General features: G+C 46.1%; 1 protein-coding gene across 1 annotated transcript in view; it reads right to left on the bottom strand.

The window, feature by feature from the left end:
* The window catches only part of ATP2C2 (ATPase secretory pathway Ca2+ transporting 2), a 214591-nt gene that overhangs the window by 64685 nt on the left and 132330 nt on the right, over window positions 1-17576 (bottom strand). Inside the window, exon 12 of the mRNA XM_068260802.1 lies at window positions 9633-9757. Coding sequence (XP_068116903.1) covers window positions 9633-9757 — 125 coding nt within the window. The remainder of the gene's footprint in view (window positions 1-9632; window positions 9758-17576) is intronic.

Below are 17576 nucleotides of genomic sequence, written 5' to 3'. Positions count from 1 at the left end.
CAGAAGTCTCTCTGTACCTGATCAAAGTATCGTCTTTTACCTATCGAATTGTTCATTTACAAGATCTGGAGTGTGAAGAATAAACACTTAGACCTTTCTTCGTGTCAATTTGATCGAGTTAAGCTGTCTGATGAGACTGTAAAGGAGTGAGCCATACTATTACAGGTCAGTCACACACACAGAGTAAGCTGTCTCTGTAATATCTACACTCACTGCCAGCATAGCCGAGTCAGAACAGTAAAAGACGGCTTGCCATTACAGAAGAAACTGTCTCACAGAGCTGTAAGCCAGTTACAGCTCCAGCAGCATACAGTCAAAGACTACCAAGGCACTAAAAGTGTCAGCCCAAATCATCACTGTGTGTGTGTGTGTGAAAAGGACAGCTGCAGCTCTGACACAGCTCAACTACCTCACACAGCTACAAGCCTTTCCCCTTTGCTCTGTTCTAGCTGCCTGTCACCATGTCTCAAGAGTCGTCTGCAGAGGGTGAGGCACAACTCCAGTCAGTGCAAGAGGAAAGCACAGATCCAAGTCTGCAGTCTAGTGACACAGGAAAGAGGCTCACTAAGCCAACTTGGAAGGTGAAAGAAAATCTAGAAAGTTCTAGACAAAGTTTCTCATCAAAAGTTACAACTTTCTGGGAAGAAGTGCTGACTCACTCTAATTCAGTATCTCAGTTCACAAATGATGTGTCATCCCTAGAATCAGCTCTAGGACTGCTATCTAAAGCATTTCAACAGTACAAAGATGTAAGTGAAAATTACATTATGATTCTGCAAAGACTAAACACAGAAGATGCATTAAATGAGCTAAGAAGTTTTCAAATCCTGAATTCTGAAAGAGAAAGCCTAGTATTACAAATCCAGTCTAAAGCAGAGGCCAAAATCAATCAACTTCGCAAATCTCACACATCTGTTTCCAGCAAGCAGTCAAATCGATCGAAATCACAATCATCGAAATCACGATCCTCGAAATCACGATCATCAAAGTATTCAAGTATCAGCGAGCAACTTATAAAGGCACGTGCAGATTCCGAAGCCCTTAAAATACAGGCTGCTTTTGCACAAAGAAAAGCAGAAATGGAAATTGATGCAGCTCGCAAAAAGGCAGAAATAACGATCCTGGAACAACAATGTGCGCACGCCACAGCAATGGCAAGGCTGAAGGTTCTAGAGCAAGCTGCCAATGAGTGTGATGAGGTTAATACAATTTTAAGCGAAATTCAAGAGGAGGATCCCCTTAAACTAACAAGAGACTATGTTCTGAACCATCAAAGTGAACCATCGGTTGCTTTAGATGTGCCTCGCAATACAAACATTCTTCCAGAGCAACGGAAGATTGATTCTTCTGCCCCACCTCATACCGAAGATCACAACAGTACATTACCTACTTGCCATCCTGATCCTTCCTCATATGCCACAGTGAACCAAGGCCCTTGGCCTCAGCAAGCTCAGCACTTAAATGCTTATCTGCAATCTTATTTTCCAGCAAGTCATCAAACACCTGCCAGCCCAGCAATTCCATATTCACATGAGACTAGGCCTATTGACTTTAAACCAGCTCCTGAGCTGAATGCCTATGCAGTCCCTTATATCCCAGCATCTGTTCGCCACAATTCCACAAATAATGCATTCAATGCCACTCAGCCTGCAAACTCATTCCCAAAGTCAGAGAGAACAGATATGTCAGAGTTTGCTAGGTTTATGATTCGCCGGGAGCTTACCAAGACAAGCCTGACAAAGTTCGATGATCAGCCGGAGAATTATAGAGCCTGGAAGTATGCCTTCAAAGGTGCAATTAGTGATCTTGGCATCACTGCAGCTGAAGAGCTAGACCTTCTCATCCGGTGGCTAGGCCCACAATCTTCAGAACGTGTAAAGAGACTCAGATCAGTTCACCTCTGCAATCCTACAGGAGGCCTCAAAGCTGCTTGGGACCGACTAGAGCAGAGCTTTGGCAGCCCTGAGGTTATAGAAAATGCCTTGCTCAAACGTTTGAAGAACTTTCCAAACATATCCAGCAAAGACAGTCTGAGATTTCAGGAGCTCAGCGACCTCCTTCTAGAACTTCAGCTGGCTAAGCAAGACACTCACCTACCAGGCCTCAGTTACCTGGACACATCTCAGGGAGTGAACCCCATTGTCTCCAAGCTGCCGTACAATATTCAAGAGAAGTGGTCTGGATTAGGGTCAAGGTACAAAAGACAGTATCAAGTCTCCTTTCCTCCTTTCTCTTACTTCTGTGAGTTCATCAGAGACATTGCAGAGATCAAGAATGATCCAAGCTTCTCCTACTGTCAACTCAATACCCCTGGTCTGCCTCCCGCTAAATCTGACCACTTACACCCTGACAATACAAGCCGCAAAAGTCCAGTATCAGTAAAAAAGACTGATGTCCTCCCCACACCTTCAACTACTCCAACCGAAAGCAATCTGGGCGATAAGATTGAAGACCCTAATCGCCTATGTCCTATTCACAAAGCACCACATGCCCTCAAAAAGTGTATTGGCTTTAGAAAGAAACCACTTCAAGAACGCCTTGCCAAGGACTGCAAAATTCCCATTAAATGCAAAGACTGCGGCTGTGAAGATCATGTACAAGCACTCCATCCATCTCAGCTCAATCCTACACAGCTTGCAGATTCTTCCCCAGTGACAGCGCATGGCGGGGAGAGTTCCACTCAAACAGGACCTCACACATCAGTATCATCTTCATGCACAGAGGTCTGCAGTGATAATCTCCATGCCAAGTCCTGTGCGAAAATATGTTTAGTGAATGTATACCCAAGCGGTCAACCAGAAGAGACTCTAAGAGTATACGCCATTCTTGATGATCAGAGCAATCATTCGCTAGCAACGTCAGAACTCTTTGATCATTTCAACGTGAAAGGAGAAGTTTATCCTTATACCTTGGGAACCTGTAGCGGCATTACTGAGGTCTCTGGAAGAAGGGCCAGTGGACTGATGGTAGCCTCTCTTCGGGGTAAACTTGAGCTCCCCCTACCAACACTCATGGAGTGTAACCAGATTCCATTTAATAGAGAAGAGATTCCTACGCCTGAAGCTGCTTTTCATCATTCCCACTTAAGACCTATAGCCAGTGAAATACCTGCCCTAGACGAAGCTGCAAAGATCCTGCTTTTGCTTGGCAGAGACCTCCTCAGAGTGCACAAGGTGCGCCAGCAAATAAATGGTCCACACGATGCTCCATTTGCCCAGCGCCTTGACTTAGGGTGGGTTGTCATAGGTAATGTTTGCATAGACAAAATGAAAAGGCCTACCAATGTTTCCTCATTCAAGACCTACATCTTGCCAAATGGTCGCAACACTTATCTTGAGCCATGTCCACACCATTACCAGGTGAAGGAGAAGCTGAACTGCAGCAATTGGCAGCATGACCAACAGAGTAACATGAACACCTTTCCATCCTGGAATGACACCCTTGGATCAACAGTGTTTAATTCAACAAGTGAAGACAATAAAAGAGCGCCTTCAAGGGAAGATAGAGAATTCATCAGTCTCATGGAAAAAGAATTTTCTCAGGACGACTCCAACAGCTGGGTAGCACCACTACCCTTCCGCTCTCCAAGAGAGAGGTTACCAAATAATAAACAACAAGCTGCTGCTAGGTTTTCTTCTTTAAAGCGCACACTTAGGCGGAAACCAGAGATGGAAAAACACTTTACAGACTTCATGCAGAACATATTTGACAGAGGGCATGCTGAACTTGCACCACCACTAAGGGAAGGAGAAGAATGCTGGTACCTTCCATCCTTTGGTGTGTACCACCCTCGGAAGCCAAATCAAATCAGGGTGGTGTTTGACTCCAGCGCCCAGCATGAAGGTGTTTCATTGAACAATGTGCTCCTCACAGGGCCTAACTTAAACAACAGCCTCATTGGAGTCTTGGTTCGCTTTAGACAAGAAATTGTTGCAATAATGGCTGATATCCAGCAAATGTTTCACTGCTTTATTGTCAGGGAAGACAATAGGAACTACCTCAGATTTTTATGGCACAAGGATAATGACATCTCTAAAGAAGTCACAGACTACCGGATGAAAGTACATGTGTTTGGCAATAGCCCATCCCCTGCTGTAGCCATTTATGGACTGAGGAGAACAGCACAACAAGGGGAGAAGGAATATGGGTCTGATGCCAGACAATTCGTTGAGCGGAATTTCTACGTAGATGATGGACTTAAATCTCTACCTTCAAGTGAAGAAGCAATCAATATTCTCACAAGGACACAGAAAATGCTGTCTACAGCTAACCTCAGACTTCATAAGATTATCTCCAACAACCAGGAGGTAATGAAGGCCTTCCCGCCTGAGGATCATGCGATTCATTTGAAAGATCTCGACCTTAGCTTGGATATCCCTCCCACACAACGCAGCCTAGGTTTGCTTTGGGACATCAAACAAGATGCCTTCACATTCAAGGTGTCATCTTGTGACAAACCCTTCACCAAACGGGGAGTTTTATCCATGGTGAACAGCATCTATGATCCTCTCGGGTTCATAGCTCCTATCACTGTTCAAGGCAAGATACTATTAAGACAGTTCACTTCTGAAAACATAGATTGGGACACTACATTACCCAGTAGAGAGCAGCAAAGGTGGGAGACGTGGAAGAAATCTCTAAAAGCATTAGAGCAAATCCTAGTTCCACGATGTTATGCTCCCAGCTCCCCATCAGCTGCTACCAGAAGAGAAATCCACATTTTCTCAGATGCTTCAGTTGAAGCTATAGCTGCAGTGGCCTATTTGAGGATCTCAGGGGCCAACAATAAACCCTACTGCGGATTTGTTTTAGGCAAAGCCAAGGTAACCCCCAAACCGGCTCACACTGTACCAAGACTTGAGCTTTGTGCAGCAGTGCTTGCTGTGGAAATTGCTGAAGTCATAAAAGATGAAATGGACCTTTCTATTGACTCATTTACCTTTTACACTGATAGTAAGGTAGTGCTTGGCTACATATACAACCAGACCAAACAGTTTTATGTATACGTCAGCAATAGGGTAGACCGGATCAGAAGATTCTCTACTCCTACCCAGTGGCTCTACATTTCATCCAACCATAATCCTGCTGATTGTGGAACCAGACCTGTGTCTTCTACAGCCCTTCTTGACAAAGTGTGGTTGACACCTCCAAGATTTTTGTGTGAGGATACCTATGTAATTCCTACTAACTGCACTTATGAGTTGGTGGATCCTGCATCTGACGAGGAAATCAGACCAACCACTACATCACTTTACACTTCTGTGATTCCAAAACTAAGGTTGAAGTCACATCGCTTTGAACATTTCTCTAGTTGGTTGTCCGTCGTGAGAACTACTGCTCGTCTCATTCATATTGCTCACTGTTTTACTAAAGATACATCACCAAGGTGTCGCGGCTGGCATATCTGTAAACAACACCCTACAGTCACAGAAATGCAACATGCTGAAGAAGTTATCATTCAGAGTGTACAACAAGAAACATACTGTCAGGAGATTGACAATATCACAAAGGGTGTTAATCTGCCTAAGTGCAGTGTCCTCCTTGAACTGAACCCAATAGTCGATCACCAGAACCTGCTAAGAGTGGGTGGTCGTTTAGAAAAATCTGAGCTAAGTACCAAGGAACAACACCCCATCATAATACCAGGACACCACCATATCACCACCCTGTTGATCAGACATTATCATGAGCGAGTGAAACATCAAGGCCGACAATTTACAGAAGGCGCCATCAGATCAGCTGGTCTGTGGATAGTTGGAATGAAGAGAGCTGTTTCTTCTGTGCTGTATAAATGTGTCAAGTGTCACAAGTTAAGAGGAAAACATCAACAACAACAGATGTCAAATCTCCCAGTTGACAGATTGAGCACAGATCCACCTTTTTCTTATGTGGGAGTTGACGTCTTTGGCCCATGGTCAGTTGTTGCACGAAAGACTCGGGGTGGAGTCGCAAACAGCAAACGCTGGGCTGTGTTGTTCACCTGCCTCAGTGTCAGAGCAGTACATATAGAAGTGATCGAATCCATGGATTCTTCCTGTTTCATTAATGCTCTCCGAAGATTCTTTTCCATCCGAGGACCCAGCAAACAACTGAGGTCTGACTGTGGTACTAACTTTGTGGGAGCTTGCAAGGAACTTCAATTAGACAATTTCCTGTCTAACAACGGTTGTACTTGGGTGTTCAACCCCCCACATTCATCTCACATGGGAGGATCCTGGGAACGGATGATAGGTCTCTCACGCAAAATCCTTGATTCGATGCTACTAGATCTCAAATCCTCACATCTTACACATGAAACTTTGATTACCTTACTTGCGGAAGTATCTGCTATAATCAATGCCAGACCGCTTATTCCAGTCTCCTCTGACCCGGACTGCCCAACAATTCTTACTCCAGCCACACTTCTTACCCAAAAGGTTGGAAATGCTGCAGCTCCCCTGGAAAACTTCAACAGCAAAGACATTTACAAATGCCAATGGAAACAGGTACAACATCTTTCCAATGTGTTCTGGCACCGCTGGAAGACTGAATATCTGTACATGCTTCAAGGTCGTCACAAGTGGCAGACACCAAAGACTAACCTTCAGGAAGGTGATCTTGTTCTTCTAAGGGATAAGGAAGCCCATCGCAACGATTGGCCAATGGGACTTATCACCAAAGTTGTGCCCAGTGAGGATGGGAAAATTCGAAAGGTGGAGGTCAAGGTAACAAAAGGAGGCTCAACACGAACCTTTTTTCGCCCAGTTTCTGAGTTGGTGCTTCTTTTGCCAAAAGAAAAAATTGCATGAAAGGACTTTGTCTCCCAATATAACTCAAGGGGCGGAGTTTAACTCCACAAACTATGTCATGACTTTATTTGAACACTTGTATACTTCTCGACTTGGATTACAATGGGGTGGTGGAAGTTTGGCCAAGTGCGGCTTCCCCAGCCTGAAGATGGGTTTCTTCAAAGTGTTTCACAACTTACCTTTGTTGACTATTGGCCTCAAGTTTTCGCCATAGACTTTATAGTTGGTGCTGTTTACCATTGCACTGTGTTATGTTTCTTGTTTTTCAGATCACCAGACCCATGGATTGGACAGTTATTCCAAGAACTTTAGTGTAATAATACTTTGTGTATTGTGAAATCTAAAAGATTTCAGGCGGGGAGTGTCATGTCCCATGTCTTTGTGATTTATTTTTATTGATCTGTGTTGACACTCTGCTGCCCCCTACTGTCCATTATCTTTGTTTGCTAATGCAGAGATTTATTGTACTGTATAATTTTCCCCTTCTCAGCTCCTGTAGTTAGACTTGTGATGCTTAACTCCTCCCACTCTGCTATGAGGGGCCATTTTATGCCAGTACATGATTGTATGCAGAAGTCTCTCTGTACCTGATCAAAGTATCGTCTTTTACCTATCGAATTGTTCATTTACAAGATCTGGAGTGTGAAGAATAAACACTTAGACCTTTCTTCGTGTCAATTTGATCGAGTTAAGCTGTCTGATGAGACTGTAAAGGAGTGAGCCATACTATTACAGGTCAGTCACACACACAGAGTAAGCTGTCTCTGTAATATCTACACTCACTGCCAGCATAGCCGAGTCAGAACACGGGGCATAGACACAAACTACTGCAGGATGTGGCAGGAACTACGAGAAGATTCACCAGTTACTTATATAATCTTCTTTCCTCTCTTTTTAAACTGTAAATCATATTCCAAAACAGGTTTATACTGGAAAGACAAACAGTTTGGAATAAAAGTCATCTTTAATGGTAGAACATTTGAGGATATACCGGTATTCTCAAAGTGCCCTAGGAATCATCTCTCACAGTCACAAGTTTGGTTGCACTGTGCTCACATCACTGATTGGATGGTAATGTCCTATTTGTTGCAGAATCTCGGCTATTTTGTTGCGTTTTCCTCAGCACTGTTGTTAGCGATGTTCTTTTATATGAAACATTGAAGCCCATTCATTGTGAGTGGATATTGTATTTATTATGTTTTATTGTTTGTTTGTTCAATCTGTTTTATTAAGTTTGTATAGTGTTCATCCATTCTTTCACATACTTTTATTATGTATTGTTACACAGAGACAATTTACACTAGAGATGACTCATGGGTGGAAAGCCTGTACAAATAAGAGGAACCTGTGGCAGCTTCCCAGGTCCCAGATACATGTGTAGAAACACACATTTAAAGGGCACCCGAGGTGAAAATAAACTAATGAGATAAACAATTGTACCTATCCTCCTCCTCCTAGAAATGACTTTTTAGATATCCCACAGTTCTATTTTATATTTAAATCTACTTTTTATGTTTTTACTGTTTCATTGTTTCTGCTCAATGACACATTCATTGAAGTATGTCAGAGCTAAAAATCTATAAACAATTGACCCTTTTTATCTCTTATCTGCTCTCAGAAACCATTTTCTGCTAGGAAAGGATTTCATGGCTGTAATTCTTAATCAGTGAGGGTCACACTGTAGTCTGACCCAGTCCAGATCCAGACAGAAATTGCCACTTACATACCTGATATTTAACACTTTCAGGCAGAGAAAGAAAAAAAGAAACACAGCCTAGTTATTTGTGTGCTAGGCACTGTACATACACATGTCTACCTCATCATGTCACACGTCACCTCAGTTGTCCTTTAAAGTTATAAAAAAAAACAAAAAACGAAATGATTAAAAAGAAAAACACAGCAGGGTAAGTACCGACTAGTTCAGCACCACCCTGCACTGCTCACACTTCCTGTCACTGTAGCGGCGCACAAAGCCGCCTCCTTCCCCCGGCGCCTATCACTCTCTTCGCAACTAGGACCATGATACTGCTACCTAGTTTCAACTGTTCCCGGCTCCTCCCACAAATTAATATTAGGTAGTGGACGAGTATGCATGCACAACCTAGCTTCCCTCCAATGGACTGTGGCACCGTGGTCCTAGTTCCCAAAACAGTGGCAATTTTGTATGATAAAATAAAGGCAGGAGAGTTGAGAAATGCAGGATAGTGCTGATCTAGCCAGCGCTAGTCCTGTGGTGTGTATTTTATTTTTAACTTGGGTTCAATGTGGGTTTAAATAATGAAAGAAGTACAGACTAACCAGCAAGCTCATGGTGAACCAGAACTCACTGGAGTGTGTTAGGGGCTACAATGGTCCAAAAAGCCCTCTTTTTGGTCCATTGTAGCCCCTTACACACTCCAATAAGTTCTGGTTCACTGTGAGCTTGCTGGTTAGTCTGTAACTCTCGGTGTTTCAAGTCCTACCCCACAGAGTCACATTAATTCATGCCATGCACAGATGAGGATCAATCAGTCCGAAACAGTCTGTATGCATGTTGGATTATTGTGGTTCTGTACAAATTAAACTGACACATCATTGCATTCCAGTGGTTCTGGAGGTGTGTTTAGCTTCTAAGGGTAACAATGGTTAATTTGCATATATTCAGCAGTGGTGCCTGGGAGACATCTCAAGCTCACTCCAACCTGAATTATCGCAAATTCTTTCTGTTTTAAGAAAGCAAACTTTTCTTTTCCATAGCATTTTAATAATGAAAGAATAAACTTGGATTTATTTCAGTTGCCATCCTCCCAGCTCGATGACCTATAAAGACAACAATCTCCAAAACCAACAGTTGTAATACGGTACCCAGTGTCTCCACGATTGGCAGCTTCTTGACAATGACTCTCTTCTTGGCCATCCTCATCACCCCGAGGGCTAGCGTCACGGTGACGACTATGGGCAGGCCTTCAGGAATTGCAGCCACGGCTAAGCTACAAGGAGAACATGGGATTTGTTTTTTAATTAAATCATTTCCAGAGGAGCAGCAGAAAAAGAACATATCAAAGAAAATTCTGCAAAACGGCAAACGTATTGTCCCCCCCTCGAGAACTCCACTCCGTACCATAAAGCTATTGTCACACTCACCTTCCTGGCAGGCATCAGAGGTTGCGTGCGTGCGTCTTTCCGCGCGCGCGAACACACTGAGTCTTGTAGTCCCTCTGCATGGTTTACGGCGTACGGCATTACGCTGTACGCGCACAAACAGTTGCGCGCGCGTGCGCAGATTATTGCGCGCACAGAGCGTTGCACACTGCGCATGGGCAGGCGTTAATTCTGGCACCAAGATCAATCTTCCACAGTATATAAGCAGCACTGCCCTCAATGGCAGTGCTGTTGGTTCTAACAGTTTGTGGCGTTGTGCTATTGCTCTGGTCTATTATCCCGATTGATTCCTGATTTGACCCCGGCCTGTGACCTCGACTATTCTCTGATCTCCGCCTGCCCCGACCTTTGGCTTGTGACCTCGACTACTGAACCTGCTCCGCCTGCCCCGACCTTTGGCTTGTTACTGAACTCCGCCTTGAAGTCCTGCACCTGTCTTCTCCTCACAACAGTGTCTTCTGTTCTCCAAACCACTGTGGGATTATTCTGAGCGCAACCTGGTGGGCACTAGGCAGCTAAGTATCCACTTCCCCCTCAAGGGGTTGTGGTCCTTTTTCCCCCTCAAGGGGTTGTGAGTGAAGACCCGTGGTCACTTAGACTCTGTGCTCAGGTAGTCCGTACCGCAGTGGGGAGGTCAACAGTACCCCAGCACCCTAACAGCTATGTACCCAAGTTGTGATTATTCCCGCCACCAGCGTTTTTTTGTGCGAACAATCATGTCTGCAGTTTCACGCGTGTTCCTGTGGGTAGGAAGATGGATTGGGGAACGCTTGGTCATTGCCTTGCGTCGCTGGGCGTTCCCGATCCATCTCCCAATGAGTACAGGCCTTAATATTGTGTAGGTGGAAGTGAAGGTAGGTATGATAACGCACGCTGGAGAGGACACGTTTGAGCAGATACATGTGGATCACAGAACTACGTCTCCCAGAAAACATTTAAACATTTATTGTTTACAATAAATTGATGATAGCTGAGTGAGCAAACAAAGTTGCGACATTCACTACTCTCAGCACAACCAGCTCCTCCTCTCCGCAGTATTAAAGATTTCTAACTGGGGACATAGATTCATACACATGCTAGACAACAGCACCGACTGCTTGGGTGGTCTTTGCCAAGAATCGAGAATGTTTATATCTGCCCTGATGCATCATCAAAAAATCTGGAGTTCTGGATTTAGGTTCGGGAGTCGGGACCAGATTCTCCAGAACCAGAGGCAGAGATTCCAAAGTGCATCCTCACCCCCCTCCCCCCTCCAGCATAGGTGGCCTGGTAGTAGATGTGCCCCCGGTAGATATTGCCCCCGCCCCCAGTAAAAAAAGATGTGCCCCCAGTATAGGTATCCAGATGTGCCACCAGTATTAGGTAGCCTCCCTCCCCAGTATAGATGCTTAGATGTTCTCCCGTACATAGTAGCCCCCCTACCCAGCAAAGATATTTGCGCCCCTCCCCCCCCCTCCCCCCGCATTCGGTAGCACCCTCCACAGCATAGATAGCCAAATGTGTCCCCTGTATTATGTAACCTCTCCCCCTCAGTATAGATAGCCAAATGTGCCCCGCATATTAGGTAGCCCCCCCCCCCCCAGTATAGATAGCCAATGATAATACACATACTCGTCTCTTGGCGCTGCCTGGATCTCTCTTCAGCCTGCCACGTAATGAGAGATGCCACTAGAGGGAGTCATAGACAGGAGACACTATGACAGGATGAAGAGCGATTCCACCAATACACAGAGGCGAGTAACTTTTCCAGTACACTCCTCTTCCAAATACCCTGGAATGTCAGGATATGGGGGGGGGGGCACAGGTGCACCCTCTGAGCTCTTCTCCCAGAGGCAGGCGCCTCCCGTGCCTCTGCCTCAGCCCTGGCTGGATTGTTCCCCTCCTTAACCTGTCCTATGTAAGCTACTGCGTTGTACTGTACCTTGTCACCTTTCAATAGCAACAGAATGCGTCGCTTGGGTGCCCAGCAACGTATCTGTTCTGCACAAAACCCCCAAACTGTCGCCTGAGGGATCAAGTCTGGACACCAATGGACAGTTACAGCGTATGTGTACACAGTTCAAGTAACTGCTCCTTGCGGATTTCCAGCTTCCCCCGTGCACAGAAGCCAGCGTGTCAGCTGACCCGCATCGGGTCATGTGACACACCGACTTGTGTTACACAGACACCGGAAGCCGCTAGGTGATTCAGAAAGGCTGCTAGACATCCCTGGAGGCTCGGTAAGTATTTATTAAGCCTCAAAACCTGTTATCCCCTCAGGCCTGTCGGTTAGTTGAAACTTACGATTGCCTGAGTTCCAGAAAATGGGGCCTTTGCTGTAACTAGAACAGTAAAAAACATACCGTATATACTCGCAGAGTCGCATATAAGCCGACCCATGTATAAGCCGAGGTACCCACTTTTCCCTCAGAAACCAGTGATTGAGTCATGTATAAGCCCCCTCCCCAATATAGTCCCCCTCCCCATGGCCAGGTGTGCCCCAATGATGATACAGCTGTGTCTCAAGACACCACTAGATGGCATCATAGATATGAGACACAGTGATTGCCACACAGGAAGAATCCCCGATCACTGCACCGCTGACACGTTGCTTGCACGCTCCGCTCCACAAGCCGGGGGACACAGGTAGTCCTGAGCAGCGCACTCTGCACATCATGTTGCAGGGGATGGGGGGCACAGCAGGGAGCCAGCTGGTAAGAGCAGGATCACTAGTGCACAATCCTTACACTCCTCTGCCAGTAACAAAACCTTCTCCACCATCCGTTGTGCTCCACTGACTCGCATATAAGCCGAGGGGGTAACTTTTCAACACATTTTTGTGCTAAAAAATTAGGCTTATACACGAGTATATAAGGTACTTGCAATTAAGTCACCTGCAAACTTTGTGTTCTCTAGTCTGAGATCAGCAGCTGCCAATTTTGATGACACAAGTTTCTATAGCAGCATGGTCGCCCTCTAATTAGATCTTTTAAGAAGCAGACTTGCTTTGATTGACAGGTCCACTCACAAGTCCAGCATGTCTGATGTTATCCTTCAGCCAAGTAGCTAGAGATAATTGTGAGGCCCCAACCTCTGACCTTCTAGTCCTTAGACTGCACAGAACAGGTTTCCCTTTGGCGTTCAGAGGGAACATGTCACACCCGATCGGCTTGTCACACAGCAAGGTCTGATTGGTGGTTTGAGAGTAGAAAGCCAAGCCATTTTACTACCCTTGGAAACTGCAAACTGAGACTCGTACGGCCTGTACATATGTAATTTCAGGCAAATTTTGAAAGAATTTCTTTCCTTTGTGAATACTGTATTATGTACCGTATTTGCCCCCGTATAAGACACTTCGGAATATAAGACGCACCTAGGTTTAGAGGGCAAAACCAGGGAAAAAATATATATCTGTATAAATACCAAATCTGGTGCGTCCATGTCCCAGGAGCGTCTTGTAGATTTTCTCCCCCAATTGGTGTCCTCCTGTGTCCCCTTCTGTCCCTAGTGTGTCCCCTTCTCTTTCCCCTTATATCCCAAGTGTGTCCCCCCCGGCTCCCCCTGTGTGTCCGCTTCTCCCATGTGTGTCGGCTCCCCCTGTGTCTCTGCTCCCTCCCCCTCCCGGGGTGTATAATTAGCAGTGTAGTAGGTGCGTCTCTCACCCAATCCATAGCTCCCGCAGGGATCGCAGACCTCTCCTGTCCTGCACTGCTCCTCTAGTGTTGGCTTCTGCCGATCGCGTCATCAGCAGAAGTCGTCACTAGGGGGAGAGACACTCCCACTACACTGCTAATTATACACAGGGGGAGCAGGAAACAAGGAGGGGGGGGGGGGAAGGAGACACAGGGGGAGAGGACACACACGGGGAAAACAGATACACAGGCGGAGCCAGGGACACACACGGGGAGACAGAGGCACACAGGGGACAATGCAGGGAGGCCCCGACGACGCTGCGAGTCAACGGTTCGTATCGGCGGGTGTTCATTAGTCCGGGATTCCCTGCGTCAGCCATGGACTTTTTCTCCCAATTTTTTTGGAGAGAAAAAATGTGTTTTATACGGCGGCAAATACGGTACTTTCACACTAAGTAGCACCTGACTTATAATGGTTGCAGAACTGCACCCGGAAATTTTAGGTCTGGAAAAAAAAAAAAAAGCTGTATTGGGGAGGGAGGAGGCATTAGACATCAGGGAACTGTATAGGGGATGGAGGGGCGCTATCAACTTTATAAGGGAGAGGGGTGGCCACCAGACATTGAGTTTGGCCCACGACTTGGTCTCAGAGCTCATTTTTGCCCCACTTTTGTATTTGAGTTTGATACTCCTGATTTAATGGTAGAATATTTTCCTCAGTCGCATGCGCAGTATGAAGTTGGCCGTCTTTGAAAGCACTTGGGGACACCACGCGTGTTTCCGGGAACTCTCGGAGGTGGCAAATTTGTACGGGGACAGCGCTGGAACGTGGACACCAAGACAGGACAGGGAAGGATCTTTTTATATGCTACAAATTTGCTTTAAGTTATTGTCAGGCATGGACTCACCCCCACCGCCAGCGGTAGTACGAACGCCGCGCTCGCGGCTGACGTCATCGGGACCCCGAACTTCCGGTCTGTCCCGGCGGCCTCCTCCTCCGCTCAACGGGTCACTAGGAGCATGTCTCAGCAGGGCAGGGCAACGCGCGCACGCACGGAGCGTCACGCCCTTTATGCCCTGAGAAGGAGGATCCCATGAGCAGATTGCCGGGACAGTTGCCGCCCCTTTTCTGACGTCATCGGGGGGGGTGGAGATTGCTGAAGTGACAGTCTGCATTTAAGCAGCAGACTGTCAGTATTCTGTGTCCGCTGTAGCGATCACACCCGTGTTAGCTCTCGGATCCACAGTATACCTATATATTGGTGCGGCCAATATATAAGTACTGGAAGACCATACCATTGTGATTTATCTGTGCCTTTGACCTTTTTGCCTGTTTCTGACCTTGCTCTTGCCTCATCCTCTTGTACTTCTGCCGATCTTATCTCCTGTTGCCGACCTTGCCTTGTCTCTCGTTTTCGCCTCTGAACTTGTGATACTGTACCTTGATATTTCTGATCTCCTGTTGCCGAACCCCGGCTCGCTCTTAGACTCCGCCTTAGCCTCCTGATATTGTACCTTATTTGCCTGTGTGTGTACGACCTGGCCTGTCCGACCTCGAGAACCGACCTTGCTGTCAGAGGCGGTTCCTCGCACTGACAGTGACCCTTCCTATTTAGGGTTACTTTCAGTATATCCTTCCTGCTGGCTGCCCGACTCCTGTCTAGGAGAGCTTGGGCTGCGGAAGGAATTTGTACAGTACGCCTTGCTGTACTGAGGCCTAGTCCTCTAGTGTTACTGTTGCACCAATCACTACACTCTTTAGGTGCCAGAGGTTAGTTAATATATCGGATTGTCGGTGAGACTGCAGCTCACTTATAATCAGATATATATCTGCATTCCGGTGATACTGCAGATTACCGGCAATCAGACTCTCTCTGGGCCTATCTACCTTCACAGAACGTGACAGTACAGCGGACCAATAATATGGATGCTCTGGTCCAGCAGGTTAACAACTTGACGACAGCCGTCGCTCAATTAAACCAGACCGTTAAAGATCAACAGGTCCAGCTTAACCGTCTAGCAGAAGTTGTGCAAAACCTGCAGGCACCAGTTAATCCCACTCCTGTTTTGCCAGTTGAACCCAAAATGTCGTTACCCAAGTTGTTTTCAGGGGAACGCTCCGATTTCCGTAATTTCCGGGATCGGTGTCAATCATATTTTCAAATGCGTCCCATTTCCTCTGGTTCTGAATTGCAAAGGGTCACGCTCATAAAAACCCTTTTGCAAGGAGACTCACAGACATGGGCCTACAGTTTACCCGTGGGTCATGAGGCACTTACCTCTGTAGAGAATTTTTTCGAAGCCATGGCGGTCGTATATGACGATCCAGATACTTCCGCCACCGCTGAGAGGAGACTAAAAAGACTCAAACAGGGTCAGAACTCAGTGGAAATCTATGCTGCAGAATTCCGCAAATGGTCATTTTCCACCAGGTGGGAGGCGCAGTCTCTCTTGGATCGCTTCCTAACAGGGTTGTCTGATTCTGTGTCAGAATTAATGTTGAGTCATCCTGAACCTAGAACTTTAGATGAGGCTATAAGTCTTGCTATCAAGATAGACCGCAGAGTACGGTTTCACAGGTCTACCAGGCAACGACCCTTCATGCGCTCACAGCCTTCCACAAGTTTTGCCTCTTCCTCTTCTACTGAGGAGCCCATGCAGCTGGGTCACTCTAAATTATCTGAGACAGAGAAATTAAGAAGGAGGAAGGAGGGTTTGTGCTTATATTGTGGGGACAAAGGTCATATCGCCTCTGTTTGTACCAAGAAGCCGGAAAACTTCTCCGCCTAGGGTTAGTCGGGGGTACTACCCTGGGCGAGAATTCCATACCTCCAAAAGATAAAATCCTATTTCCTATTTCCATTTCTTGGGACAAACAAAACATTGCACTGCAGGCCTTTGTTGATACGGGCGCCGCAGCCAATTTTATGGATTTTAATTTAGCACTTAAATTAGGCATTCCAGTGGTTCCTCTTGAGAAACGCATTATAGTCACTGCAATTGACGATTCCCCATTACAAGGTAGTCAACCTGTCTCTATTACTCCTGAATTAATCTGTACCGTTGGGGTATTACATTGTGAAAAATTACGATTTTACCTTATCAGAATGCCTTCTTGCTCGATTATACTGGGGCTTCCCTGGCTACGGCTACATTCTCCACAGATCGATTGGGCTTCTGGTCAGTTGCTGTCTTGGTCATCCTACTGTCAGAAGCACTGCATATCAAAATGCCCTCTTCGTGCCACTCACTTAACTCCGCAATGTTTACCTCAGCCTTATAGCTCCTTTGCCGATGTGTTCTGTCCTCGATCGGCCGATTCACTACCTCCTCACAGGCCTTATGATTGCCCAATCGAGCTTAGACCAGGAACCATGCCCCCTAGAGGTCATCTTTATAATCTCACAGGACCTGAAAAGGTGGCCATGAGGGAGTACGTTCAGGAGAACTTAGATAAGGGGTTCATTAGACCCTCTAGATCTCCCGCGGGGGCAGGATTCTTCTTCGTGAAGAAAAAAGATGGGGGGCTGCGTCCCTGCATCGACTATCGAGCCCTTAATGCCATAACGATAAAGAACCGTTACCCACTTCCCCTGATTGATGACCTTTTTTCTCAGGTCACAGGTGCCCAGATCTTCACTAAACTAGATCTCAGGGGAGCTTACAATCTGGTCAGAATCAGACAGGGTGACGAATGGAAGACGGCATTTAATACTCAGGATGGGCATTACGAATACCTAGTCATGCCCTTCGGTCTGTGTAATGCCCCCGCTGTTTTCCAAGAATTAGTTAATGACATTTTTAGGGAGGTGGTGGGGAAATTTGTGGTCGTTTATTTGGACGATATTCTGATCTTTTCTCGCAATATCAAGGAGCATAGGTCTCAGGTCCAATATGTATTACAAAAGTTACGGGAGAATTCATTATATGCCAAGTTGGAAAAATGTTTGTTTGAGATCAATGAAGTTCCATTTCTTGGCTATATCATTTCCAGATCTGGGTTAGCTATGGATAGCAGTAAAGTTGCGGCAGTTTT

Source organism: Hyperolius riggenbachi, chromosome 11 (assembly GCF_040937935.1).
Source record: "Hyperolius riggenbachi isolate aHypRig1 chromosome 11, aHypRig1.pri, whole genome shotgun sequence".
NCBI lineage: Eukaryota > Metazoa > Chordata > Amphibia > Anura > Hyperoliidae > Hyperolius > Hyperolius riggenbachi.
The sequence above is the reverse complement of the archived record's forward strand: the minus strand, read 5'-3'. Positions and strand labels throughout refer to the sequence as shown.